The sequence below is a fragment of the Molothrus ater genome, chromosome 15 (assembly GCF_012460135.2).
Source record: "Molothrus ater isolate BHLD 08-10-18 breed brown headed cowbird chromosome 15, BPBGC_Mater_1.1, whole genome shotgun sequence".
NCBI lineage: Eukaryota > Metazoa > Chordata > Aves > Passeriformes > Icteridae > Molothrus > Molothrus ater.
The window spans coordinates 13,216,518-13,243,827 of NC_050492.2; the positions used below are offsets into that span (position 1 = coordinate 13,216,518).

At 49.2% G+C, this 27,310-nt stretch overlaps 2 protein-coding genes across 5 annotated transcripts in view; one reads left to right on the forward strand and one right to left on the reverse strand.

Moving 5' to 3' along the window:
- The window catches only part of LARP1 (La ribonucleoprotein 1, translational regulator), a 45,468-nt gene extending 33,616 nt beyond the window's left edge, over positions 1–11,852 (forward strand). The window contains 13 exon segments of the mRNA XM_036391870.2: positions 18–192; positions 1,010–1,072; positions 1,075–1,178; positions 1,449–1,808; positions 2,921–3,044; positions 3,634–3,839; positions 3,934–4,040; positions 4,366–4,517; positions 4,784–4,849; positions 4,852–4,927; positions 5,107–5,216; positions 5,671–5,798; positions 6,339–11,852. Coding sequence (XP_036247763.1) covers positions 18–192; positions 1,010–1,072; positions 1,075–1,178; positions 1,449–1,808; positions 2,921–3,044; positions 3,634–3,839; positions 3,934–4,040; positions 4,366–4,517; positions 4,784–4,849; positions 4,852–4,927; positions 5,107–5,216; positions 5,671–5,798; positions 6,339–6,560 — 1,893 coding nt within the window. The 3' untranslated portion in view covers positions 6,561–11,852.
- On the reverse strand, positions 11,552–27,136 carry FAXDC2 (fatty acid hydroxylase domain containing 2). Of its 4 annotated transcripts, XM_036391487.1 has the most exons (12): positions 26,991–27,136; positions 25,352–25,401; positions 23,390–23,500; positions 20,731–20,795; positions 19,561–19,608; positions 17,192–17,283; positions 16,994–17,091; positions 16,158–16,279; positions 15,643–15,848; positions 14,672–14,777; positions 13,420–13,586; positions 11,552–12,487 (listed from the first exon to the last, which is right to left on the reverse strand). In XM_036391487.1, exons 5-12 carry the CDS (start codon positions 19,606–19,608, stop codon positions 12,331–12,333), a joined length of 996 nt encoding a protein of 331 aa, XP_036247380.1. In that variant the 5' UTR covers positions 20,731–20,795; positions 23,390–23,500; positions 25,352–25,401; positions 26,991–27,136; the 3' UTR covers positions 11,552–12,330. The 4 variants fall into 4 exon arrangements, with proteins under 4 accessions (XP_036247380.1, XP_036247379.1, XP_036247381.1 ...); XM_036391486.1 differs by lacking the exon at positions 25,352–25,401; XM_036391488.1 differs by lacking the exons at positions 25,352–25,401; positions 26,991–27,136 and adding an exon at positions 25,536–26,953.
- Between the last annotated feature and the right edge of the window lie 174 nt (positions 27,137–27,310).

Genomic DNA, 27,310 nt, shown 5'->3' on the forward strand with positions numbered 1-27,310 from the left:
GTACTGCTTGGTTCCAGGCTCTGAAGGACAGCAAGGTGGTGGAAATCGTGGATGAGAAGATCAGGAGAAAAGAGCAGCCAGAAAAATGGGCTCTGCCTGGCCCTCCTATGGCAGACTACACACAGACAGACTTCTCACAGTTCATCAATTGCCCTGAGTTTGTGCCCCGGCAGAGCTTCCAGAAAGAGACTGGTAAGCACTGGGGGAATGTGCCTGGAGGTGTGGGATGCTGTGCTGGGACTGCACCATGACTGAGACCTGAGAGTCAGGAATGTTCCCAGGGCAGGGCTCTGCGATTGCCTTTCTGCTTGGTGGTGAGAGCTGGTGTCCTTGGACTCCCAGAATGCTGCTGCCTCCAGGCATGGGGTAGTGTGAGAGACTGAGTATTGCTGTCCTCTGTTAGGGCTGAAGGGATTCAGAGATAGGCAGTCCTGCTGAAAGTCTCTTGGTGTGCCTCGAAATAGTCTACAGCTGCTGGACAGAGCAGAAGACACTTGTGAATCCAGCCTTTGTTGGCTGAGGACATACTGGGCACAAATTGGGCAACAGGTGTGGAGCTGTCACCAAAGTGCTACAGAAGGGTCTTCTGTCCTTCATGGGCTTCCCATGCTCTTGTCACCTCATCCCATGGGGGCTGGCAGGAGCCCAGGGCTGGGCCTGAGAGCCCACGTGAAGGATCTTGGTGCTGCCATAAGAGTTTTGACAGAAGATCTGGCTCCAGACTCTCTCTGGAAGGTTTCCCAGAGAGCAGCAGAACACCTGCTTTAGGGCTTTGTACGTCTGGGAAGCTGTCACCTGCAAAGCTCTGTGGCCACACCGGCATCATAGCTTTAACTGGAGATTCCCAGTTAAATGCCCTTGTGGGCACTGTGCTGGTTAACCGTGGCCACTGTGGGCCAGTTAGTCCTGCAGGCTGTGCCATGCTGCCAGAATGGTTGCGTACTTTGTAACTACCCCCCTGGGTTCCCTCCCTCCCTCTAAAGCAGTTTGTGGCTCTTGTTGGCTCCAGAATCTGCTCCAGGCTCCCCACGTCCTGCCAGCCCAGTCCCCACCAAAACAGAGGAGGTCAGTAACTGAAGACAATGCCCAAGGGCCTGTCCACAAGTCTGCCAGACCTGGATTCAGAGACATGGATTGAAGTGAAGAAGAGACCCCGACCTTCCCCAGCCAGGCCCAAGGTAAGTGATGTAGAGCTGTTGGACTGGGAGTCTCCCAGTTACTGGGGTGGCTTGGATCATACATGGGCAGGCTTCAGTCAAGTAGGGTCTGTTGGGAGTGATATCCCAGTCTCTTCTGTGTCCATCTGAGCCCCTCTGGAGCTGCTCCTCAGTGGTGTAAATGAAGTGTTCTCCCCAGACGGGCTGGGGTAAAGAAACAAGGGGCAAGAGCTGGGTCTTGTGTCACCGTGTGGTCTTTACCCTGTGTCACCCTTGCCCCCTGACCTGCAGAAACCAGAGGAGTCAAAGACACCGCAGCAGCAGAAGCAAAAGGACCAAGATGAACCCGAGGAGCTCGACTTCCTGTTCGATGAGGAGATGGAGCAGATGGACGGGCGCAAGAACACCTTCACTGACTGGTCAGACGAGGACTCGGATTACGAGATCGACGACCGCGACGTGAACAAGATCCTCATCGTGACCCAGACCCCCCCGTACCTGCGCCGCCACCCCGGTGGGGACAGGACTGGCAACCACACCTCCAGGGCTAAAATGAGCTCAGAGCTGGCCAAGGTGATCAATGATGGGCTTTACTACTATGAGCAGGACCTGTGGACTGAGCAGTTTGAGCCAGAGTATTCGCAGATCAAGGTGAGAGTGGCTGGCCTGAGGATGGGAGGGATCCGTGTGGCTGTGGGGAGCCTCGTGTGCAGCAGTGTGAAAAGGGCAGTGCAGTGGGTTACAGCCTGTTCATGGGGTACAGCTAAACTGGGATTAGTCCTCTTGCAGTGTTTGGGATTCTTGGCTCCCTGCATCATGTTTGGCCATTCCAGGGATAAACACAGCGCTGTAACCAGACGTGAGGTACAGCCAGGTAAACAAAGTGCCAGTAGTGAGGTGACCTGGAACATGGGGCCCATTGTTCTGCTGTCTGCCAGATCTCAGCTGCAGTGCCAGATCTGTGAGGGGAACTGGCTGTCTCTGCACTGCCCTTAGTGCCCTGTGCTTTGGGCACAGCCTGTTGGATTCTTCGTGTGTTTGGGACAGATTCATAGGTGGCTGGGCTGCACTTGGCCTGTGCTCTTCTCCATTTTGGTGTCAGTTTGCATAGACATGGGCTTTTTATAGAAAGCCCATCTGCTGTTTTGAAACGTTGGGGTCCCAGCTTGGTGACTCTCACTTCCAGGGACTTGCATAGACTCATTCAGTGACAGAAGTCATGGCTGTGAGGTGGGATGACTTATTGGAGCTGCCAGCTGGGCTCTGTGCTTCCAAGTTTGATACCTGGCCCATTGCTGAAGCAGTGCTGCTCTCTGGGGTGACAGGGATAGTGTGTTGGGCTGTGGGTCCTTCAGATCCATGGGAGCGCTGTGCCCTGCTGCCAGTGTGGCTGTGAGGATGTGGGGAGGGGTGCTCTAGGGACACAGGAGGGTGGCAGGGGGTCCTGGCCAAAAATGGGTCATTGAGCTCATGTTGAGCTTTACTGCACTGGCTCTCACCTGGCTGGTAAAATCCTGGGAGAAGCAGGTGCTGGTTAGTGAACCTAATTGGGATCTCTGAGAGCTTGGCAGCATCAATGGCTCAGATGTGGCCTGTGCAGTGCCAGTTTTCTGTCTGCTGCATCTCCCCTGTGCAGCCAGTGCCCTCTGGGGACCGAGGCCCTGTGACTGCCCTCAGTGCCCAGTGTTGTGGCTGTTGCTCAGGCAGAGCCATGGTTGTGATGGGGTGAGTGGTTTCTTCACCATCTTTTTCCTCCAATGCAGCAAGAGGTGGAGAACTTCAAGAAGGTGAATATGATCAGCAGGGAGCAGTTTGACACCCTGACCCCAGAGCCCCCCGTGGATCCAAACCAGGAAGTCCCTCCTGGTCCCCCCAGGTTCCAGCAAGGTAAGAGATGGGGCATGAATAGATGGGACCAAATTTGTGCAGGCTTCTCATGCTGAGAGGCTCTTGGAGGCTGGGTAGCAGTTGGGGAGGAGGAACTGGGGTCACAGGTCTAGTGGATTATCTAGTTCACAGAATATTCTGAGTTGCATCATTCCCAGATTAATGCTCCCAGCTGAATGCTGTGGAGCTCTGTAAGAGGAGCCCAAAAGCAGAGGTGTCCCAGTGGAGTGAGGAAACTGTGGCAGACTCAGATGTAGTTCCTGGGATTTGGCTTTCCTCTTGGACCCTCTCTGAGTACTTGGAAGGCAGCTGCCTGCTGGACCTTGTTTGCCTGTGTGACACCAGGGCTGTGTCCTTGGGGACAGGGATTTGCTGCTGCTGTTAACCACTAGGAAGCAGATACCTTGTGGGGAGCGTTGCATCTGCAGCTCGGATTTGGGCTTTGTGGCCAAACTGGATTTCAGGCAGCCTGTGTGGGAGAGCTGGGATGTGTCCCTGCATTCCTGCCCCTGCTGCTTCCATCTGCTGGCTGGCAGTGACTCCGTGCCTGGAGCCCAGGCTGACACGGGGTGGGGGTCTCTCCCTGCAGTACCTACAGACGCTTTGGCCAACAAGCTCTTCGGAGTCCCTGAGCCTTCCACCATCGCCCGATCTTTGCCCACGACCGTCCCAGAATCGCCCAACTACCGCAACGCCCGCACGCCGCGCACGCCGCGCACGCCGCAGCTCAAGGACCCCACGCAGACGCCCCGCTTCTACCCCGTGGTGAAGGAGGGCAGGACGATAGATGCCAAGGTGGGACCAGGCTGGGCTGGGGGACGGGAGCTGGGGCTCCCAGCTGGGGCCTGAGGGGGAAGGAAGGACATTTGTGATGCTCCGTGTCTTGCAGACTCCGCGGAAGAGGAAGACGAGGCACAGTTCAAACCCTCCGATGGAGTGCCACGTGGGCTGGGTTATGGACTCCAGGGAGCACAGGCCCAGGACTGCCTCCATCAGGTACCAGGGACAGGCCTGCAGGATCGTGGAGGAGGCAGAAATGGGAAAGGGAGGGAGTGTGGGAAGGAAGGGGAAAGCAGCATCCAGGGATCAAACCTGCCCTTCCTGGAAAGACTTGGGGGAAATCTGTGGCCTTGGAGAGTAGCAAGATGTGTCTTGATTAGAAACATTGGTCCCCTTCCTAGTACACTGCTCCGTGGCTCTTGTCCCAAGCCCTGGATAGCGACGAGGTGTGGGTGGGACCCACAGACAGGTGGGGTGGAGTGTGACCCCTCTGTCCTGGGTGATGTCAAGGAGGGGTGCTGACAGCAGTCTCTCACCTCAGCTCCAGCCCCTCGGAGGGGACCCCGGCTGTCGGGAGCTATGGCTGCACCCCGCAGTCCCTGCCCAAGTTCCAGCATCCCTCCCACGAGCTGCTCAAGGAGAACGGCTTCACACAACACGTCTACCACAAGTACCGGCGGCGCTGCCTTAATGGTAGGGACCCTGCCCTGAGGGGAGGGACAGGGTGTGCTCTGCCCTGCTGGGGACAGGAACATGGCAGGGATGGACACAGGGTCGTACAGGACAGCCCTGCTGGCAGCTGCTATGTCCCCAAGGGTTTCTGGAGAGCATGGGTTGTGCTCATGGTGTCCAGTGCTGGGGCTGGCTGTCATCACAATGCCACAGGGCCCTCCTGCACATGAGCCCCTGATTCCCTGGGGGAGGATTGGCTTTGTAATCATCCCCTCTTCCCCAAACAGAGCGAAAGCGACTGGGCATTGGTCAGTCCCAGGAGATGAACACGCTTTTCCGGTTCTGGTCCTTCTTCCTCGAGATCACTTCAACAAGAAAATGTATGAGGAGTTCAAGCAACTGGCTGTGGAGGATGGGAAGGAGGGATACAGGTAAGAGAGGAGGGATGGAGTGGCCTTTTTTAAGGGTTTGGCCTTCTACAGGGCTCGGAGCAAATCAGGCAGTGCCTCTGCCTTGCTTGAAGGTGGGTCTGGGGTTGTTCTCAGTCTCCTGCTGCTGCCCTGTGTTGTGTGCAGCGGTGTCTGAGCTGCACGTGCTGCTCCCTTCCCAGGTACGGTCTGGAGTGCCTTTTCAGATACTACAGCTACGGGCTGGAGAAGAAATTCCGGCCAGACATATTTAAGGACTTCCAAGAAGAGACCATCAAGGATTACGAAGCTGGTAGGTGCCTCCTTTGGCTTCCCTGGGATTGGCAGTGAGGTAGCTCAGCTGTGTGGTGCTCTCAGCCTCTTCTCATCATTTTGGGGAAGCCACATAGTGCTGTGGGACTGGGATGTGCTGTCGCTCATTTCACAGGAGAGGGTTGAGTTCACCTTCGTGAAGATTGCTGGGGCTTGGAGAGGGCAGTGGGGGGCTGCAGCTCTGCCAGAGCATTCCTGTACAGGCACCATTTCCTGTGGGATTTCTCAAAGCCCTGCAGGGGCTGAGCCTGGGGACATCCCAAGGTGGGGCTGCCCAGGACTGATGTAGGTTGCTTCCCCCCAGGTGTTCCATCTTGCCTAGGCTGCCCCCACCAGCAGGACAGTAGGGTTTGTGGGGAAGCTTGGGGGAAAGGTGTCTTGTTTGGCTTTTGTCCTGCTGACATCTGGATTGTTTGGGTTTTTTTTTCCTCCAGGGCAGCTCTATGGGCTGGAAAAGTTCTGGGCCTTCTTAAAATATTCCAAAGCCAAAAATCTGGACATTAACAGCAAACTGCAAGAATACCTCAGCAAGTTCAAGCGCCTCGAGGACTTCCGAGTAGATGTGAGTAGATACAATTCCTGCCCCACGCTGTCCTCTGAGGGTGGAGGATTTTGGGGGTCCCCAAGTGGTGGCAGGAGGGGGGGCAGTGACACCTACTGTCACTCCCAGTCATTGCAGCCAGGCCGGGAGCAAACTGCAGGATTGGAATGTGGCAAACGCAGGCAGCGTGGGATAGCAGAGCTGGGTGAGCCTGTCCTCCCTGGTGAGGAAAGGGAGCTTTGATGATTTGAGTAGAGCCAGCATTGTGTGGAGCTTTGGCTCCCAAACTTCTGGACTGTGCCTCTGTGTGAGAAGCAGGTGACTAAGAGCAAGTTGTCACCATTGTGGTCACTTTGTGGAAGTCAGTCAGTTTTTCTGTCAAATCTGGCAGCAGGAAATTTGGACAGGGAAGCTGAGTGCTTGGGGTGAATGTGTGTGGGCCGGGGAGAGAGAGAAGCTGCAATTGGAGGCTTGCAGGAAGGCTGTTTCCTGATCCAAAGGAAGGCATCAGGATCTGCATTTGGAGGAGGCTGTGCTGATACTGGGGTGCTTCTCTTGCAGCCACCCATGGGGGAGGAAGGTGGACACAAGAGATACCCTACGACGTCAGGGGGAGATGGCAGGAAGCGCTACCCATCCCAGTCTTCCAGCAAAACGGTCAGCCAGTGCCCATCCAGCCAAGCCCACGCCTCACCCAGCCAGCCTGCACAAGAGGATGCCAAAAACCTGAGCCAGCAATCCCCTGCCCCATCAGCTGCAGAGTCGCAGACAGTGGGGAAGTAGAGAGGCTGCAGCTTCCTGCCGGGGGTAGGGTGGGGTGGTGGGGAATGGCTCGGAGAAGGGCAGACATGAGGGGGTGGGACAGGAAGGGAGCTGGAAGGTGGGTTCCCAGGAGTAGGCTGCTTGGGAGAAACTTCAACGCACACGATTTTCTTCTCTTGTGGCTGGAAAGCAAAGACGATCTGCATCCAAAACACCATTTTGCTATTACTACCCTGACCAGAGCCAGACCCGCTCCCAGCAGACCCAACCTTTTTCCCTTCTCTCTCCTCCTGTGCACACACTCATGTCTTAGTGTCTCTTCAAAAAAAAAAAATGTGTTCTGGCTGGGTTGGAAAGGGGAGATTTTTTTATTATTATATATATATATCAAGTTTTAAATTATTGCTAGAAGTTCGTCTGGATTTACCAAAACAAGTCTGCTCTGTGTGGCCCCAACGAGTCCCCTGTGTGTCCCCCTGGGATGGATGGCGGGGCAGCCGCTCAGGAAGCTCGGAGGAGCGAGGTTTCCCCCCAGTGGGGGACCGAAGCCACAGCGTGTGCCGATGCTGCTGCGGAGCCTCTGACCTCCATGACCCGGCTGGCGCCTCCCGTTCCTTCCCCGTGCGCCGGGGCCTCTCCAACGCCGCCTCCGCCCAGGAGCATCGCCCTCCTCGTTCTCCTGCTCCCTTCTCCCCAGCGTCTTCATCTTCCCGAGGGTCTGGCTCTCCCTCTGTCCACCTCTCCCTTCTGTCACGGACAATTTGGAAGTCAACCAAAGGACCTTTGCCGAGGATAGGCTCGTTGTGACTCCTTCCTGCGAGGATGGCTGGTTGGGAGGCTGGCAGGCACCTGGACTCGAGCCTGTGTGGACGGTGCACCCGCTGCCCCAGGAATGCCCATCGCTTGCAAAGACAGGACTTTGCTGAAGGAGCTTTTCTCTTCCTTTTCCCTTGGAAAAAAATGACATAAAAAAAAAAAAAACAACCGACCCACAAACCCCTCTAAAACAACAACAGAAAAACTCTTTAAAAAAAAGACACATCTCCCTTTGCTTTCTTCCTTGGAAATATTACTGAAGAAAAAAAAAGAAAAAAAAAAACAAACAAAAAAACCCCAAAAACACACAAAAAAAAGTTGCCTTATGGTGGAGCTGGACCGGGGAGGCTTGTTGGCTTCCTGCACCCTGGGGTGCGCTGGGCTCTTGGCTCCCCCAGGCCCAGAGACTCCTCCCGGCATTGCTGCCGAGCTGATCTTCCCTGCGGCCTTTCCTCTGACCCCGCAGCTCGCTCGGAGGCCTCCCCTGCCATGGAGCCTCCCTGCCAGGCCTGAGGCTCCTGGGGCAGGGGCTGAGGGCAGTCACATCCAGGACTCTGCTCCTCTGTGTCGGTGCCGTGGCAGCCTTGTTCCCACCACAGCGACTGTTCTGTCATGGCCTTGCTCACACCCCCAGCCCTCCCTGGGCAGGAGGTGCCTCTGCTCCTGTCTGTGCTTCCAGCGTGGCTGGGGGTGAGCAGGGAGCTTGTCCCAGCAGCTGGGGGCACTGCTCCTGGCTGTGAGCGAGGGCTGCTTCTGCTGTGCCTGACAGGGAGTGGGGCAGCCCTGGGAATGCTGTCCCACAGCAGCCACTGGCTCAGGGCTGCTGGTGGGATTTGTGCAGGGGTGAGCAGGGACCTGCCTGGCACAGGAGAGCTCTTGCCTGGGTTTCCTTGTGTGTTGTGTTGTGGCAGCGCCTGCGTGGAGTCTCCCACTCAGGGCACAGCCCCTGTGCTTTTCCAAGGGCTGAGATGACACCGTGTAGCTCCTTACTCAGCTGAGGCAGGGAGTGACTGCAGAGCTGCTGTGGCATTTACTTGATTCATCCTTACCCAGCACCAGGTGGACTCTGGCTGTGAGCTGGATCCTTTGTGAGGGGCGTGTGTCAGGTGTGAGATCTCAGAGATGCCCAGTGCTATCTCTGGAGATGCTCCAGGGGTAGCACTGGAAAGTTGTGTCCCTTTCCAGCCAGATCTGCTTGCCTTGCTGCCACCCTGCTCCTTCTGTTGGGTCCCTGGGATACCAGGCTTGGCTGTGGCTCAGGCTCCATCCCTGTGCTCCAGAGCTGTGCTCCTGTGTGCAGTGTGGATGCACCACTCCAAGGGTGCAGCTCAGTGTGTTGCCCTTTCTGCAAAGTCACAAGCTGGTACTGAGCAGTTTTCCCAAGGGCTCCAGTAGATCCAGAGCTGTGTCTCTCAGCTGGGAGCAGTCATCATCTCTCCAGGGCTGTCCCTTTGTGGCTGCAGGTGGGTGGGTGGGAGCAGCCAGGAGCTGAGAGCGGGAGCAAGGGGGGAGCACAGCCAGGCTGTCCATCAGGGCTGTGGGGCCCTGGCTGAGGCCATCCCTTCCCAAACTGACCCTGCCTCCAGGATCCTGCCTGTGGGGGCAGGTGGGCTGGTCTGACTGGAGTGGCTTTACAAACTGCTGCTAGGATTGAAAGCACAGCTGGGTTTGAGAGGCTGGGGAGCTGCTGCTTGGCTGTTCCCTGGTGCTGTGATCCTGCCCTGGTCCGTTCAGCCCTGCCATGTCACCCTGCAGCTGGTAGCACTCCCAGGCCTGAGTGCAGCTGGCCAGCCCATCCAAGGCCGTGCATCTCGGTTATGGCAGCAGTGCTCTGGGGTTGTGGGGTGGGAACTGGGCAAGATGGGCAAAAGTAACACTTGTACAGTGCTGTGGCCGTGACTGTTATCTCTGCATTTCCCCTCTTGTGAGCTGGAGTCAGATCTCTGAGGTTCCATTTATAGGTGGTTTGTCCCAGATTTTTGAGGAGGAGGCTGGAGAGTCGATCAAGGACATTGTAGATGTGTTGCTGGTTGTTTGCAAGTGGAGGCAGGTCTGGATGTGCCACAGGTGATCCTTGCTGCTGTGTCTGTGCTCCTTTCACTGGCGTGTGTGCGTGGCTCTCTTGAAGCCAACTGTCTGCATTTCAGCAACAAATTCATAGGAAATGGGGAGGGATGAGCTGCTGCTATGGAGTTGTTGCTTGTAGAGCAGACTGTGGAATTGCTTGGGTTGTAGAAGAGGTAGGACATTTCCCAGAGAATTTCCCAAAATTTTGATTTTAAGTAATTTTAGATTTCTGAGTCTGAGGATCTAGTCTTGGCATGGAAGTGTTTTCCCTTCCTCCTCTGCCAAGTCAGTGGTTTGTCACACTGGTGTGTGCACCCAGGGGAAGGTGGGTCAGAAGAGCAATCCCAGTGGTCCCAGTGCCCTCCAGGTTTGTGGACCGCGTGCCTTGTTTTGCTGTCATGGGACAGCAGTGGGCAGGACAGAGCAAAGATGGATGTGACAGCCTGAGGCAGCTGCTGCTGGCTCAGCCCTGTGTTCCTGCAGGGAAGGGGGCACAGAACTGTTCCCTCCTGCTCCGTGCCAGGGTGGGGGCAGCAGAGGGCAGGGAGCTCCCCGGGTGTGTGTGGTCTGTGCCCAGCTGGGTCACGAGTGGCCACAGCCAGGCTCATGTCCCCACTGGGTAAAGGGACAGCTGTCCAGAGGGGGTTTGCATTTGAGGAAGCTGCTGCCCTTCTGCAGAGGAGGGAGTTAGGCCTTGCTTTTAGTTTGAATGCCTCACCTCCACCATGTGTTGTGCTTTTTTGAATTTTAGAGGACTGAGTGGTTGCACACGTGCTCCTGTGAGTGCTGATGGAGCCGCATGGTGCTGGTGTCCAGCCACTGGCAGAGCCTGGGGGGAGCCCCAGCTGCTTTTGGAAAGGCTGAGGGAGGCTGAGTCAGGGGAGCCTTCCTCATCCTGCCCCTCTTCTCAGGAGTTCCTCCTTGCCGAGGTTAACTTGTCTGAATGCAGGTGGCTGCAACAGGTACAGAGCTGTGGTGTGGGATCAGAGTGGAGGTGGAAGGTGTGTTTTTGAGGAGGCTTTGTTGCTTTGCCGTGCTCATTTGGGAAAAAAATTAAAAAGTAATGATGCTGCTGCTCTGGTTTTGCCTGTCCATCTCTTCTGCTGCCCCCCCTGGCACCTCTGATGGCACCTTCTCACTGTAGCCGGTGGGGTCCCTGAGTTTTGGCACCTGCTGGGGACTGATTGTTGTACTGTAACAAAGTGATGTGTTTAACCTCAGTGTCCTGCCACGTTCCACGTGGCAGTGCAGAGGGGGCCTTCTAGCTGTTAATGCCTTCCCAGTTATTTTATCAAAAGGAAAAAAAACACAAAAAAGAAAACAAAAAAAAAAAAGGAAAACTGTAAATGTAGCAAGCTGTGTTTGCAATGCTTATTGTCTCCTGTCTCTGAGGCTGGTTATGTCACTTGTCACTGTTTGAATGGATGCTGGGCTCTTCCTGAGAGGGTTGTTACACTTAATGTTAAATGCCTCACTGACTTTTTTTAAAGATTCCAATACAGGTAACAGATGAAATAGTTTCTTTCCTTTTTCTAAGCAAACGTTCATCTCGGTGGTGTGGAGTGGGTGGCTGGAGGGCAGCATTTCCAGGAGTAGTTTACAGTTTCACTTTCTGCAGACACTTGAACATAGGACCGATGTATCTGTGACAAGCACATCCCCTTGGTGGGAAGCTCCAGAGGAGCAGGGGGTGCCCTGGGTGCCAGCTGGGCTCCCTCCAGCTCCCCACGCTGCCCTCCTGCTCTCTCCCCAGGTGTCAGCCCTGTGCCAGGGTGGCTTGTGCCAGTGGTGCCCCTCCTGGGAGGGGGTGCTTGGCACCACTGGGTCCCTCAAGCCTCCCTGGTGCAGCCCTGCTCCCTGTCTTCCCCCCCCAGCCTGTCCTGGTCCCACTGGGCTTGGAAACCTTGGGATGTGTGGCTCAGAGGCACCCACTGAGCTGCATCCCAGCGAGTGCAGCCTTCTGCTCGTTCGCCTGGAGCTAAAGGGGTGATGGTTCCATGTGCTGGCCCTTCTCAAACCCTGTGTGTCCAACCTCAGCCTTCTGTTTCCCAAAACTAGAGAGTGTGTGCAACCTTCTTCAGCTGCATTTATAGTAGAGACAAACTTAAAATGACTCATCACAGACCATGTATCACCTGGGAGGAAAATCTTGTTAATACGGCCTGCTGTACATGATCCATCTCTGTCGATAGTACATAATCTTTGACCCATGTGCTAGGATCATCATCACGTATAAAAGGAACAGAGAAAAATGTAAAATACTTGAATGAGAGCTTGTATTATAACATTAATATTATTCAGAGTATCTGCTTTCTAGGCTGATGTGATTCATTATTCTAGTAATGCTTTAGTCCTTTGTAATTTGTGGTAATTATGCTTTTTCCTTTTTAATACAAAAAAAATGTATAAAAATAAAAAGCTCAAAAGACAGTGGTGCCTGGGTTTTCTGTTCTGCTGACTTGCCCTCCCCAGGGAACTGTGGCCAGGTAACTGGGCTGGGTTCATCCTGGTGCAGTTGTGGGGACTGGAGAGGAGCAGGAGAAGTGGCTTTGTTTCCATAGGTAGGGCTGTGGGACAGTGGGCCAATGACCAATGGCAACTCTGAGCCATGTGGCCCAGAACACAGCTGGCTCATACACAGGCAGCTGGAACCAAGGGACAGTGCAAGTAACAGATAAACAATTAAAATTTAAAAACAGATTTCTAAAGCAGGTTTTTTTATACGTGTCATATATAGAAAACAATGTCAGCAAAAGTGCAGTCGTTTCCAAGCAGCATATTTAACTTCAGCTTCATGATCTGTTATGTGTGGACAAGAATTTGTTTCCTGATTAAAATACTATTTGGCATAAATCATTGTCTCTCACTCTGCTCCATCACCAGGCTGGCCAAGAGCTGCTGGGCTGGTTCACTCCTCTTTCTTGGGTGGCTCTGGGATGCTTTCAGAGAGTGGTGTGAGGCTGAGCAGGACCTTGTGTCTTTCAAAGGCTTTGGTCTGTCTGAACATTTTGTCCGTGCCATGCAGAAAATCCAGCACTCCCAGCACTCCGTAGCACTGGTTGAACCTGAGAACCAAACACAGATAAACATCACTGGAAGTTGCTGAGGTTACTTTGCCCTTTCTCTCCACTCCTTTCTGAGCCCTGATAATCTGACCATGGGATTTCTGCACCAGTCTCCCTGGCAGCTCTGTCAAAGCCTGGGTGAACCTTGTGCAGCATCTCTCTGGTGCCATCATTGCCCAGAAATGGTGGCACTGAGCAGCAGCTGCTTCTCCTGGGCAGCTCAGAGCTGTGGGAGCACTGGACACCCATGTCACTGTGCCCCATGTGCTCTCAAGACCTACCTGTCCTGGGCTATGGGGCAGATGTGCTCCAGCTGGCACAGCTGTTCACCCAGAGTGTCTCAGCTCTGCAGCAATCCCTGTCCCGGCATATGGTGACAGAACTGTCCCCTGGGCTGGTTCTGCAGCAGGACAGACATTTCTGGGCAGCATGTCTCAATGTAGGGCACACTGGGAGATGGGAATGTGTCTCCACTGCTCAGGTATGTATCCTTGAACAGTCTGCTGCAACTGCTCTCTGTCCAGCACAGGAGGCTGAGAATCTCTGTCAGGAAGGGTTAATGGTGATTGTCTGGGCAAAGTGTAATCTGATCAGTGTTACTGATCCCAGGGTATGGGAGAGGGACAGACAGGCAGGCTCGCTTATTTTACCTGTGTGACTTGCCCTGGCTCTGTGCTTAGATGACATGAAGTGTATTCTGAACTTCTAGTAAGAACCTTGCAGGGAACTGTCCTTAACAGGGCTGGAATGCCTTGAAGTCCCAGTTTAACTGCTCTAAGGACTGGCAGCACTCAGCCTGCTCTCAGGTGAACTGGAGAGCTGCTCTGCTGGAGCATGAGTCAGGCAAACCCACTTGACCCTCAGAAAGGAGCTTTCTCTGCCAGTGGAGTGAGTGGCAGGAGAATGGAAAGCTGAGCAGTGCCCAGACATACTTGAGGTGGTGGAAGTCGTGGAACTCTGGAGATGGCAGGAGGGGCAGGTGGTAGCCACAGTGAGAAATGCTTGTTGTTACAAGAGCTATGGAGAACCATGCTGAGATTGAAACAATGTGAGATCCCATGATCATCGGGCCAGTCATGACAGGCAGAGTGTTGGAGACCTGGAAATGAGAAGAAAGTACCTCATTAATGGGTCCACTACAAGCAGACTCTCCTCTAGGAGCTGAATTGTCACCTGGTGATCCATCACACTGGTTTGTTTTGTGCAAACACTGTAAAGGGAAGATCTCTCTGCGAACACCTTAGTAAAGTTACATTATCATCCAAGAAGGAATAATAGAGATAATAGTATTATTTAATAAAAGTAATAATAGAGATAAGAGAGTTCTACTACTGCAAAGCATTGTCATAGCCCAAACTCCATAAGCCTGCAGTAGAAGTTAGACATGACTCCAAAGCCTGGGTGAGTACAGCATGATCCCAGTAAATCACCCTGGAGTCTGAGGTGTGAATTTCAGCTTCACCTTGGAATAATGCTGAATCTGCCCTTGGGAAACCTCACTGTGAAAGGGCATGGCCTGCAGACACACACAGCAATGTGACAAACCCTGCTGTAGCTCTTCACTGTGTTCTGCCAGTGGCACAAATGGCTCTGGCTGCCCAGACCCAGCTGCATGCACCAGCACAGCTCAGCTGGACTCCTCAATCGTTATGCTGTCCAAAGACTGTCAGCTGGGGAGACACTCAGAGCAGCCCAGGACTATTTGTAACAGGAGATTGAATTTTTAAGTGGAATATTTGAAGGTGGGATGTGTTTTCCTGAGAAGTCTCAGCTGCAAGGGTGTTGGGATACACTCCTTGCAAACACTGATGCCAGCAACCACCACAAAAATCCTGACAGATTTCCAAGTCCACACCATCATTCAGGCTGTCATATCTCTTGCTGAAAGCACTGTCTGTGCTCCCAGTCCTCTTGGGGCTCATGGGAAGCCCTGTCCAGTCAGTTCCTTATCTACTGGAGGCCCTTGGATCTGTGCTCTGAAAGCTGCTGGAGTCCAGTATAAACAATTACTGCAACCCTCCTAGAGCCAAGCTTCTTGGCAGGGCAGCTGAGCTTCCTCTTCCTAGGGAAGAAGCCTCTAAGGGCAAATTCTCTTCTCTTCTCTTCTCTTACCACTGCACCTGATGCCATGGGAATCACACTGCCCACAGCACCTGGAGGGTGACCATGGGAGAATCCACTTACTATGTGCTCTATAGGGTGAGCATAAATGGAGACCACGCCGATGGGGGCTGTCCACTCGTGGTGCTTCTTGTGAATGTGCTTATACAGCACTGGGTGGTGAACAAGCCTAGGCAGAGTAAACAGAAAGGCAGGTTTTGAGCTCTGCAAAAAAGGAGTAACAGAACACAGAATTTCTGCAGGAGACTCGCTTGTGTCTCCTCTAACATAAAGATTTCAGAGCAGCTGGCAATAAGAGTGTAGGATTCCTTGCTTCCTTTGCTCTCTTTGTATTGAGCCCTTATTCAATTAATGTGTCTGCTGGCTTATGATAAACTCAGGCCAGATAAATCCCATAAATCAAAGTCCCTGAATTACTTATTTACTCAAATCTAGGAGAACTATGGGGGAAGACTCACTTTATGCTTTCACTGTTTTGACTTTTTCTACTGGCAACTGTCAAAGAATCAGAATTTTCAGTTCCATGGGTCCTTGGTAAAAAAATGCATTTACATTTTATGGGTGCATTTGTCCTAAAGGGAAACCCACAGATTTCTGAGAGTATTGTGCTTGCTTTTGCTTCTTTTGTCTTCCTTCCTTTAGTTCTGTCCTCAAATGTAGGCATCATTGTTTGGAAATCCTGCAGTGTTGGAAGTCAGGCCCTGATTTGTGGGTGCTGTGCAAGGGAACAGAGATCAGTCACTGACCCTTGAGATTTTTATCTTTCAGGATAGTCAGTCTTGTTCTTTTCAAAGAATGCTTCGTGAAAAACTGCCTGTTCTGTTTCTCCCTTGGCTTTTAAGCTGTTCCACCTTTAAAATTCTACCCATTTTTGTTTACTGGCTGCACCAAGGCCTCATGTTGTGAGGGTATATTTCCTATATAAATACAAGATCAGTGGAACAGAGGGATGAGGATTATTGCTGTTGTAGGGTATGAGTATAAACTTAAAGGCATGGAGGAAAATCAAGCACCTGTTCCTGTGCTCAGCTCACCTGTGTGTATAATAGAAGAGAATTTCCTCTACTACAGTAAAAATGCTTAGCTCCACAAGAAACCATTGGAAGGTTGGTAATTCCTTGCTGAAGGTGTTTTCCCACCATTTCATGATGTAGAACATGGGCACAAGCATGGGAAAGGAGACAAAAAACTGATTACCCAGCGCTGTGTAGATGGCTTTCCACAATTTCTTTCTGTCCACCTGCAAAAGAGAAGTCAGGACTTCAGACTAAGAAAGAAGCAATGCATTTTTAGTTGGAAGGATGAAAAGCTTTAAGGCAGTTAGTTTTGGGATCAGCTCTTTAACAAGCAGTCAATGCAGATCTAATCAGCAGCCTCACAACAGGATCTGCCTTCCTCCCTACAGTGGGTACACAAGACTTGACTTGATCCCCCTGGAATCCTACCTGGTTGCAAGAGAAAAGCATAACAGGTTCTTCTCCCCATTCCTGGCCTAAGAGAGTGCAGGAAGTGTTTAGCCAGCAGGAAAGGCAGAGTGAGAAGTACTTACAGGATCATTCTTGCCCAGCTGAATGCGATAGCGAGTAATGAAAGTTGGCTTTCCTGTTATATCAGCCACCAGAAGGATTCCATTGAAGCCCCAGAAAGCAAGTGCAGGCACCAATGCAGCCCCTGTGGCATGAGGAAAGGGCAGAGATGTGTGAATGAATTGGGAACTATGGCTAAATCAGAAACAAAATACACTGGCACAGCACCCAGAGGGCCTTGCTGGGACCCAGATGTGCCAAGGGTGTGTCCCCTGCCCAAAGATGCTTTAAAATAGAATATTGGTAAATTCTGACATCCAGGTAAGATCAAAGAATGGGAAGGAGGTTAGAGCAGATAAGTATCTCAGAGGCTGAAACCTGACATAACTGAAGCTAAGAAAAGGCTTTTCTAGGTGGCTGGGAGGCCTCTGTTGCTTTTAAATCCAAGTAGGGTGAGGTTGACTTGATCTCTAGAACCTTGCAATGTCCCTACCAGTTCTGTTCACCAGCTGCTAATCACAGAAAAGAGTTTTTTAAGTACTACAGCAAGAGTAGAATTCACTCAATTTACTTACATTTTTAGTAATTAGTTCTACTGAGTTATTCAGTTCTTACAGGAGCAAAGTGTCTTCACAGGGAAGCCACTTCAGTAGCAGCAAAACGATCAGATTTTTAATCTGTACAGGACCCTGATTGTGACCCCACCCAAAAGCAGAACAGCTGCACCACATCACCTGTGGGTACCTTCCAAGCCAGTGCTTGTCAGTGGAGGATTAGTGAGTTTGGGAAGCTTGTCCATGTCTCCCTTTTATATGTAATACATGGATGATTTCTCGTGAGAAGCATTGTTACAACTCACCAACGAGGAAGATTGTCCACTCATCGCCCTCCACATGGTCATAGAACTCCAACCACGCTGTTTGCCAGAAATTGCCTAAAGTTATATTCTGCATAAACCTGTGGGAATAACAGCGCTTGGTTGCCCATCTATTCATCCACTTTCCCCCCTTTCCACAGAACAGTTTCTCCTCAAGCTGCTTTGTTTGAACATTCTTACCAGGAAGCAGTGTTCACCAGGGCAGTGAACATGAGCAGGCCTGTACTGAAGACATAGGCACTGATCCTCAAGGCATCCGAGAGCTTCTTTCCCTGTGAGAAGCAACAGGAGTGAGCACGTGCTGCTGTGTCCTGCCCTGGCATTTTTGGTATTTGAAATGATGAAGGCAGTCCTGTGACGGCCTGTTTAGCTTCACACACACTCTGAAGAACACAATAACAAAGCTGTTGTGGGATATTGTATATAATCATCCATCTGTCATGCTTACAGAGATCTGGTGCATGACTGATGTGGAATTTCTTTGGAATAACCAAAGGGAGAGAAAGGACCACTGATTTTTATCCCTCTTTATTTGGCATACTGCTCAGTACCTGGAGGGCTATAGCTCCAGAGGCTTCTGGATAACTCAGAGCATGGGAAAGGGACACCAGCAATAAGGAATGGTGCTCCATCCCAGCACCTCCCTCCCTCAGTATTTTCTCCCTCCAAGGATGCAGTGTTTTCTCCCCACAGCAGTCAAGAACTGCTGTGCTCAGATGACCTGGTTAACAGGAATAAGTATATTCAAAAAGCAGTAGTCAATATATCTGAATATTTAAATATTAGAAACAAAGTTGTTTATATGCAACAAATTTATAATTAACAATCTGTCTTTTAGATTAGTCCAAGTTGGAACTGGTTCTGGAGTGCAATTAATTTGGTTTTCAAGAGTGAATATGAATTATATCTATCTGCAATGTAATTTTTTTTTTTAATCAATGCAATAGTGTAATAACCAGCTATTGGCTTCTTCATTCCTCTGTCCTTCCTGTTTTTTAACTGTGGTGTTGTGTTGTACAAACAGACTGGAGTGAACACAGTGTGATTCATAGCTGCAGTCCTGCTCACCTCCTGTCAGAGAGGACAAACAAGAGAGGCAGCTCTCAGAAATGCCAAATGCAGGTGGTTTAGGGTAATGCAATATAAAGGAATCCTCTTTACATGGCTTTTAGATTCTGTAACAGCTACAGAACATTAAAGGTGGCCCAGGACTTATAAGCAATATTTATTTGTCCCAGGACAGAGCTTTGCTTTAGCACTGAAACATTCACTACTAAAACAAACAAGCAACCCTTTCCTCCTATCACCTCCTTTTTTCTTTTAAATTGAAAAAGCAGACAGGGAGGAAGGAACTGACAGGACTCTTGCCCTACAGTTTGATATTTGTGAACCCTATGGGTTGATATGAGAGCAGTGCAATCAGCTGCCACTGTTATCACTGGGGGTACTGAAGTGCAAATGCCAGGCTGGCAAAAGCCTCTCCTCCAGCATCAGATGGTGCCTTCTGGACCCTGGACCACAGATCTGCTCTCTCAGCACTTTCATAATTCCAGTTGCATCCATGTTATGCCCCATGTATGCTGATGTAAGACTTTCTTAATCTTTAGACCCTGGACCATCACTTACATATTCTTTAGAAAAAAAAAAAAGGTTAGAGAAGTTATAGAAAGCTTTGAGCTTTTTAACATTAATCTGTTAAAAAATCCTATAAATCCTTTTTCTCCTGGGATGAAGAGCATAGCAAACAAAAATTCTGTCTTACAAGTGTCAGAGTTTCCAATTAGCCCAAATAAGGATTCAGTTGCTTTAACATCCCTTAGCTCAAGAGTTTCAAACCTTTTTAACTCCTAATACTCACAGACACTGTGCATGTCCTGCTTTGAGACAGGACAGAGAGGAGCTGAAGTTCAGCACTTCAGCTATTTTAACAGCCCTTTGGCTAGAAACTCTCTTGTTTTAAGGCTGTGTTTTTATAGCATATGATGAAGTGATTACATGAATCCCACACACTATAATTATATGAGATGTAGAAGTAGAGAAGTTTACATAGAAAACAAATCTTGTTCATCAAGTCCAAGTGCTTAATACCCTGTTTCTCCTCATGCCAACAGCTACAGCACAGTAGTTTCCAAACTAATTCATGGATTGCTTGAGTTCTTGCTCTTAAAGTGCTTGTAGAAGTTGGCAAAGAGCAGAACAGGGTTGCTGCTGGCAAGGTAAAGAGACTGGGGCACATCAGCTGGCCATAAGAGTTTAGCAGGACCAGGCCCAGTGAGGTGGCACAGCTTCTGGTTTTGGGGGACTGTGGTGGGCTCTTGCCACCCAAGCATAGACAACAGCTCCTTCCCCACTTGCTGCTGTAGCTGCAGTCCACTGGATGGGAAAAAATGCTGGGGAAGTGTTGCTTTAGTGATAAGAGATGAGCTCCTAATTATGCAAAAATGTTCGGAATGAGGATGTGTCTGTCACTTCTCTTGAAGGTGATTCAACACATTCAGCCTTCCAAAGCACCTGCACGAGCTTCCTTAAAACTGAGCTGGAGCCTTTACCTGCTTCTGCAGCTCAGCTGTGGAGGAATATCCAGAGTCAGTTTCCATCTGAAATAAAAAAATAATCCAAGTAAATGAACTTTGGCCAGCTGGAGAGTGGCAGAATATGATGCAGACTACAGCAAATCATCTCCACTTGCAGTTTAGTGCTAAAAGTGTAAAATATTAACTCTGTGCCATGTCCTGCCCCGCTCCATCCTTTGTGTGTTGGCCATGGAGCAAAGCTGAGTTCTTGACAAGAAAAAGAACCTTATTTCTTGAGGAGTTAGTAATGTCCCAGAAGATTAACAGGGATGCAAGGATAACAAGGAAAAATGGGAGAACAGCCAAAACCAAAGCTTTTGATTGTGTCACTGGTGTGTTGTGCTCAGACTTCCACCCTTGATCTGGCCTGGGAATCCACTGCAGCACCCAGCAGCTACTTCAGCCCTTCCCAGGCTGTAAGGAAATGATAATGTGGGACACATGTTCTTCCATAATGACAACATGCAATTAAACAAACAGGGAGGAAAACAAAGTGAGTTTGGGCCACAGAGAGTTAACACAATAGAGCCCCACAGTCTTCAATCAAACTCTGAGTTACAGGTTAAGAACATGATGAGTAAGAAAATAATCTTTGCTTCAAGGCTTGCTATGGTCACTTAGGGAGTTAAAGTCCTAAATGGGCACGTGGCCATCTCATAATGAATCTCCCTGCATCTGGCTCTGGCTTGACCATTTGTTAATGGCTTTGTTAAAAGAAATTTAAAAAATAAATCAAACCCAAGGTCTGAGTAGCTGCTGGGACTTCACTGCTGGCCATGGCCATGAAGGGTTCTGTATTCCAGGCCATGTTCTTGCTGTCCTAGGGATTATTGCACAGCTGTTTTTATATTTTTGCAGTCTTACCATCAAATATAAAAATTAGCAAAAGTTAACAAAACATTCCTTAATATTTTCTTGGTTTCACATGGTCTTTAAGAACAAACACAAAACTTTTAATAACATGACAGCCAGATTACTGAGGATTGCAGAACTTAATCTATTTTGCTTTTCCTACTCAGCAGACTATTCAAGCACAGGCAAACTGTTACCTAAAGTACAAAGGCAAGCACAGAGAAGGTTCAAACATTCTTGTCTAGGGTACAAACAGTTGGAAAATTACTCATTAGGAAGATGATATTCTATTACCTTGATGATGGAGGGAAGCCTCTTGGGAGTACTCTTCTTGCAGCGTTTCAGAAAGGATGAATAAACTGTCAAGAAGAAATCCTGTATTAGTCAGGAGGTTTAGATTTGAAATTATAGCCTTCTGGGTATGTTCTTACAAATACAACTCTGTTTATTTACAGCTGTTCCCATCTCTGTTACATTACATATTAGTATGCAGGTCAAAGGGCATGAGACAGTAAAATTAGACACCTCCTTCCTGCTTACTCACAGACACAAAAGAGCAAGGCCAGCCCACCATACCACACACTTTAGTGGGGAAACTGATGTTAGACAGTTCTGAGGAGGAAAAAAGAAAAACAAGGCAAAAAGGGATTTGAAACTTGAAACCCTCAGGCCAACTCCCAACCCTGTATTTCAACACTAGGGCTGGATGTACTCCTATGGGAAATGCTAAGTTTTGGTAGCAGTAACCAGATCCAAGTTCACTTTGTCTCCCTTGGCCCAAAAAGGTAGCATGAGAGGTGCCCTAAGGTGCTATTGCTTCAAATGAGAATGTGTTGGGGAACCTGCAGTGTCCCAGGGCTTCCTGTCCTTCCCCAGCACAGAGCTCCTCACTGCTGCACTTTGTGAGCTACCACAGCCAGTCTGAGGGGTTTTCTTTTCCTCTCATATATTGTTTGCCAACCACATCTTTATTGATAAATACAGCTGAACTCTGATATATCTGATGAAGAATACCCATAAGAAACAACCAAAACTAACCTGCTAGCCTGAAGAGAAGAGCATAAATAACATGCTACAGGCCAAATTTAAATTGATCTTATCTTAATTTTTTAAAGACCTTCTAATCACATATGTTACCTAACATCCACTACATGCCCATCTTGTCACACAGGTCCTCTCAGGGCAGGTGTGCCCACTGCCTCCAAGGAAACACTACTAAAGCTTGAAATATGTCAGGCTTGAATAATCCATTCCTTTGAGGCTTTGCTCCATTCCAGATTTCTTAACAGGTTGTTCAGAGCTTTGAGCAGTTGAGTGCCTGCACAGAGGGAGATTTCACAGCTTCTCTGGCAAATCAGTTCCAGTATTTGACAACCTTCACTGTAAGTTTTTTCCACTTGGAATTTTTTTGGTTATAACTCTTATTATTTGCTCTTAGCTGTGCACATCTCTATCATTACAACCACCCAGTAGGGAGCTGAGAAGAGCAATATCCAATTATTCTGCTGGGACAGTAAAGTAAATAGTGCTGGCCATAGTTTTCTGTGGTTAAAGAGATTATTCTGCTCTGGTGACTTTGGAGCAGACAACATTAGATTAGGAGAGGCAGATGTGAAAGGGGAACCTCACTGAGCTGGAAGGCTGCTGCTCCAGAGGTTCCTCCATCCAGCAGTGCTGACTCAAACCTGCTGACATCCTTGCATGTGAAGAGCTCCAGGGCAGAGCACTGTAGAAAATGTGACTCTGCTTTGAGTTTTTAGGAGAAGGAGCTATTACTTGATTGAGTCAAATATTCTGTGCATTTAGGAAAGAGTTAAAATTACAATCACATTTCTAGTACTCTTTTTAACATAATCAGTTTATGACAGAAGGCTGGCTTGGGCAAAGATTTCCAGTTCAAAGCAGAGCTGCCACATCTGCTTACCCTCTGTCTCAGAACACTGCCTTTATTAAGCCACTTTTCAGGATAAAATTCTACATTATTTACATTAAACCCAGAAAAATTTGGATAGAGTAGGTTTTCCCCAACATCTCATTACCTCCTCTTTTTTTATTGTATAATGTCCCTCCTGATTCAGAATACACCAAATACATTAAAAAACCATTCATGTAACCATGGCTGTTTCAGCAAACAAAAAAGCCATTCAGCTGCTTGGCACTGCTCTCATGTTGGCATATTTTACAGCCCCAAATCAACCACTGAAGCTCTCAGCTGCCTGCAGCTATTTCCAAATATCAGCTAGAACTAGTACTGCCTAAAACAAAAGTTCCCTTCCAGTTATTTCGAATTAGTTAACACCAGATTTTATCCAAGGCAAATTCTCAACCCTGGAGTAAAAGTAATTGCTTTTCCAATCAGTCTCTTGATACTAAAGGGGAAACATACAGTAGTCAAATAAGAATTCTAATACATTTTTATATTATTATTTCAATGTATAACTTCATTTGCCCAAAAACTGTTCATTAAATCACAGATCTTGTTTTCACTGAATTTTCCACTTCTGGTACTGAAAAAAAGCTATTTTGTCTAAGTTATGTTTTAAAATACTCAATATAATCTGAAAAAAAACCCTGCTGTATTTTTCCCATTTTTTAAACATGTGAATTATTATTCATGCCTGCTGTTCTCTTATACTTCTGGTGCCCAGGCAGCCTCAAGCTGAGGCAGCACAGGTTCCCCTTCCCTGCACTGCATCCTTCTCCCACCCGCCAGACCTGCATGGCAGGCACAGCTCAGAACAGCTCCATCTGCTGTGATGGACTGGCTGCCCACCCACCCCAGCTCCCTGGGATTCCTTGTGCCCTCCTCCAGAAGCCTCTGGTGTAGCTCTTACCTCACTGGAATCAACCTTTATACAGCACAGACAGTGGAAAACTGCTCCTGGGAGAGCAAAGGCTGTGACCATCCATGAAAGTACAGAACACAAAGAACAAAGAACACAGGAGCACTTACCTGGTCACCTGAACAGCTGCATATCAGCCCCTCTGTGTGGACAGACACAGGACCAGTCGTGGTGTTTGATGTCCTACCAAGCACTGCACAATTTTAAGGGAAACCCTCTTCCTAGAAAAGATGACAATGGACTTCACACAGACACGACATTGCCTTTTAATGACTTCCTCAAAGTCTCCATCATATCTTTTCAAGCACCCTTGAACTCTGGCTGCCTGTTCTTTGCTCACCACCTGCTGATGGTAGCCTAGGAGAGGTCCTTTGTGTCTATTCAGAGCCCAGAGTTCAACTCCTCACTTTTCATTACTGCTGTCAAAGCTTTATGAGGGTTTAGGCAAGGGCACTGGGGGTGTGTTTCCAAGCAGGAGCTGCCTGTCCCCTCCCAGACAAGTCATGTGAAGCCAGTGCCATGTCACTGTTAGTGCTGGCAGTGTTCCCCGTGTGTATGTGCATGCTGTTACTCAGTTAAGCACGTGGAATACATCTCTGCATCTCTCTAAGTTTTTTCATTGTTGTACCTGAGAACAAAAAAGCCACCAACACCCCAAAGATAAGTAGTTTTTATAATTCACTAACTCATGGTTGGAGCACAAAATAGCTACTGTAGTGCAACTGAATCGGTCCAAGGTGTATTTGTTAAAAGCAATAAGGGTTACTGTGGAATTTGGCAAAAAAACAGCAGTCCAGTTTTCATGTTGTTGTACTAAGTCTAAAAATTACTCCAACTCTGTTGCTACACAGTGCCCTCAACCAGTTACAGGCTTTGCTTGCATGGGTAAGGTGAAGACACACATAGGTTAGCATGTGCTTGGGTTTAGTTGTCTTTAAACATGATGTTTACAGACCATAAAGTGTGTAATTATGGTATTGCAGAGAGCAAGATGCAATTTACAGCAGCATCGATCTTTCTTATGCAAATGTGGCCCCAATCTGTTACTTAGCCCATAAATAGTGCCCTGTTACCAGCTAGGCTCTGGGAACTGAGGGTGTTACTATCATAACTTTCCAGATTTATTCTCCCACAGGAGGAAAAACAGGGAATATCACCTCTGCCTCACAGTTAGCCTTGTTTGCCCTTCACAGGTGAAGCAACAAATGCTCTTTCTCAGTAACACCTCATGCCAGCAGAGCTGGAACTGCAGAGAGCTCTGCAAGAGTGATCAGCGTTGAACACTGTTAGTGTTTCCATCCTCACTTTCTCTTGCTTAATTCCAATTATTCCCTGGTAGGGACAGAAGTTGTAATTCTTAACTGTTGATACTAATTGGCATTTATCACAGAGAGCAGGCTCAACGGGGAGGAATGTGATTCCTTCAAACTATTCACTCACGTGCAGAGGAGGAAGTGGAAATGAGCATCTCAAGAGAGGGTGCCATAAGGAATGTCCTCAGCTATCTTTGACTTGAGCTTGCAGGGGGAGGGCTGTTCATCCAACAGCCAATAGTAGGTGATAAGAGTGAATTTCAAACCTCAGTGTTCCTTTAGAACCACTGCTCAATTCCAGCATGGGTGATCTCTGAAATATTCATACCCATAGGGACAGCTCAGCACATTAGTCATAGGGTTGTAAATGCCATTTATCTTCTGCTGCAATTTTGTGTCCAGCCCAGGTTGTCACTGATCAAACTGCTGCTTCTGCCTGCTGGCTGCCCTGTGCTGGTGTCTCCACCACAGACACTCCAATGCTGCTGCAGTCTTTGCTGAGCCATGCAAGAAGTCTGATTTCTTCAGAGCAAATAAGATTTTTGATCAGACACTTCATAATACAACTTTGTTCACTCCCCACAGTTTTTGTAATAGTCACTGGTTGTTTCACTGTTTGAGAGGAACATCAGGGGAAAAATCTATGAATTATCTTTCAGGGACTGGACAAGGCCATACTGATAGTTCCTGAAGAGGAATCTGAACTTGGCACACCTCACCCCCTGCCTAATTCCCTGCATTCTGAACCAGATTTCTCACCTGGGCGTGTGTGCCACCTCCTAGCACTGCAGTGGCTGCTTTGGGAGCACCTGTGCAACAACAGAAGGATGAATTCACCTTTCAGATTCCCACAAGTTTTCTTGTGGTGCTGTAAGCTTTAAAGAAAAGGCACAACAGGACAAGCAGCTCAAGCTGCCCAGAGTGAAAACATTGAGTTAAATACCTTTATTCCACCTTATAATGCAGCTCTACACTCAGTGTAGATGTGAGGACTCTTCAAAACTTCCTTTGGAGTGCTGAAGCTGGAAGCAACCTTGGTAACCTCCAAATACAGAAATGATGGGACTCTTTAAAGAGCAGCGTGCCTGTTCCAGCTATTCTGAATCTTTATTAGCCATGTCATCTTTGAAAAAAAATCTGATCTCATCAAGCAAAATGTGTCTCCAGCTCTTCCCACCGGTGCTTACAAACATCCTTGAACAGCTTTCTTTTTACAGAGGAATTTTTACACGCTACAAATGTTATTTATCACAGGTGATTATTGCCTGCAACACATTTTTATTACAGTACCAAGGCACAGATATTTACAGTGGCCTGAGGAGATGCATCCTCCTTTTTCCCCTGGATTCAACATCTCTTCAAGCACTGGGTTTACGAGCAAGAAAAATGACTCTGAACTCTTTTGGGAAATAAAAATTTCACCTTATATTTACAGGGTGCTGTAATCCAGCCTGCTGAATTTATCTGGTAACAACACAGCTTTCCTTGTACAAAACCCCAGACTCAACTGACCACAGGAAGAAAGGTGATTACTTTCTGGCAGTGTAGCATATTGCATGTTGCATAAATTGCACGACACCAGAGACTGCAGAGCTAAGGCAAAACAGTAACTCTCTATCATCCCTGAAGATAAACTCTGAATCAAAATAATGCTCAATAAAGGGAATGTACTACGATGCTAGGTCATTCAACACAGCAACACTTGAAAAACCCTCTTCTTTTCTAAAGGCAACATTTCTGCTGAGGCATGAACATTAAACCTGAGACACTGAACGGTGTCTGACGTGAAAGATACCAATATCTGCTTTTGCAGATACTTTGATCAAAATGCCGGGCAAGTAGCCGAGATTCAGGGAAAGACTCCCATATGGTGGGCAGACAATCCAGTACCAGAACATATATATTTATAGAGGCAGATACATATTTTACAACAGACGCAACCCCATCCTGAAGGATGGCAGTCTAAAATGAAGGAAATACTATCTAAGTTTAATTAGTAGACGAGCTTCCAAATGAATTGCCGATCTGCCATCAGCATCAGCCGCACAGCAAGTGTTGGCAGCCGCGTTACACAAGCCGTAGCTGCTTTACCAGCTACAACCTTCTGTTGCTAACGTAACTTAAATTCCATTCCTGGAACAGGAGAAGCCAGACTAAAAGTCGGCAGGTGCAGTAGGAACTTAAATAACTTCTAAGCCCCTGCAGGAAGAGGCAGATCTTGCTCCATTAATGAGCTTGATGGGCACTACAGCGTAGGAGCAAGGCGTGCCAGGAGAGCAGCGTTTGCTCTCTGGGCTTTAGGAAATCGCCCTTGGAACCCTCACCCTCACCCCGTTCCCACCCTGGCCTGGGAGCCCCGGGGGGCTCGGGCCCAACCCCGACCCGGGGACCCCCTCACCTCCCCTTGGTGAGGGAGGGGCGGCCGCTGCTTCTTTCGGGGACGCTCAGCCAGGGCCCGGCGCAGCCCGTGTCCCAAGGGATGGGGGTGCTGGGGGCTCCCCATGCTGGAAGCCCACCCCAGCCCCGCTGGGTGTTATGGCGACGCTTCCCTCAAGGAGCGCAGACACCCAGCTCCCTCATCCCTCCCCCCCCCCCTCCTCCCGCGGAGTTTGGACTCGCCCGCCATTTGCAGCACGGGGACCCCGGCCGAGCCCATTAGATTGCGAGGGGGGGGGGGGGACAGGAGGAGAAGAAACGAGCCGGCCAGGGTTAGGCGCA

Bases quoted from the DNA above. Each gene is read 5' to 3' on its own strand.
- FAXDC2 (XM_036391485.1), bottom strand. From the start codon at position 17,442: ATGATTATATACAATATCCCACAACAGCTTTGTTATTGTGTTCTTCAG. The intron at 16,280-16,993 runs GTGAGTTGTAAC...CTCATGCCACAG, and splicing joins GTGGACAATCTTCCTCGTTG to GGGCTGCATTGGTGCCTGCA. The intron at 15,849-16,157 runs GTAAGTACTTCT...TCTCTTTTGCAG, and splicing joins AGCTGGGCAAGAATGATCCT to GTGGACAGAAAGAAATTGTG.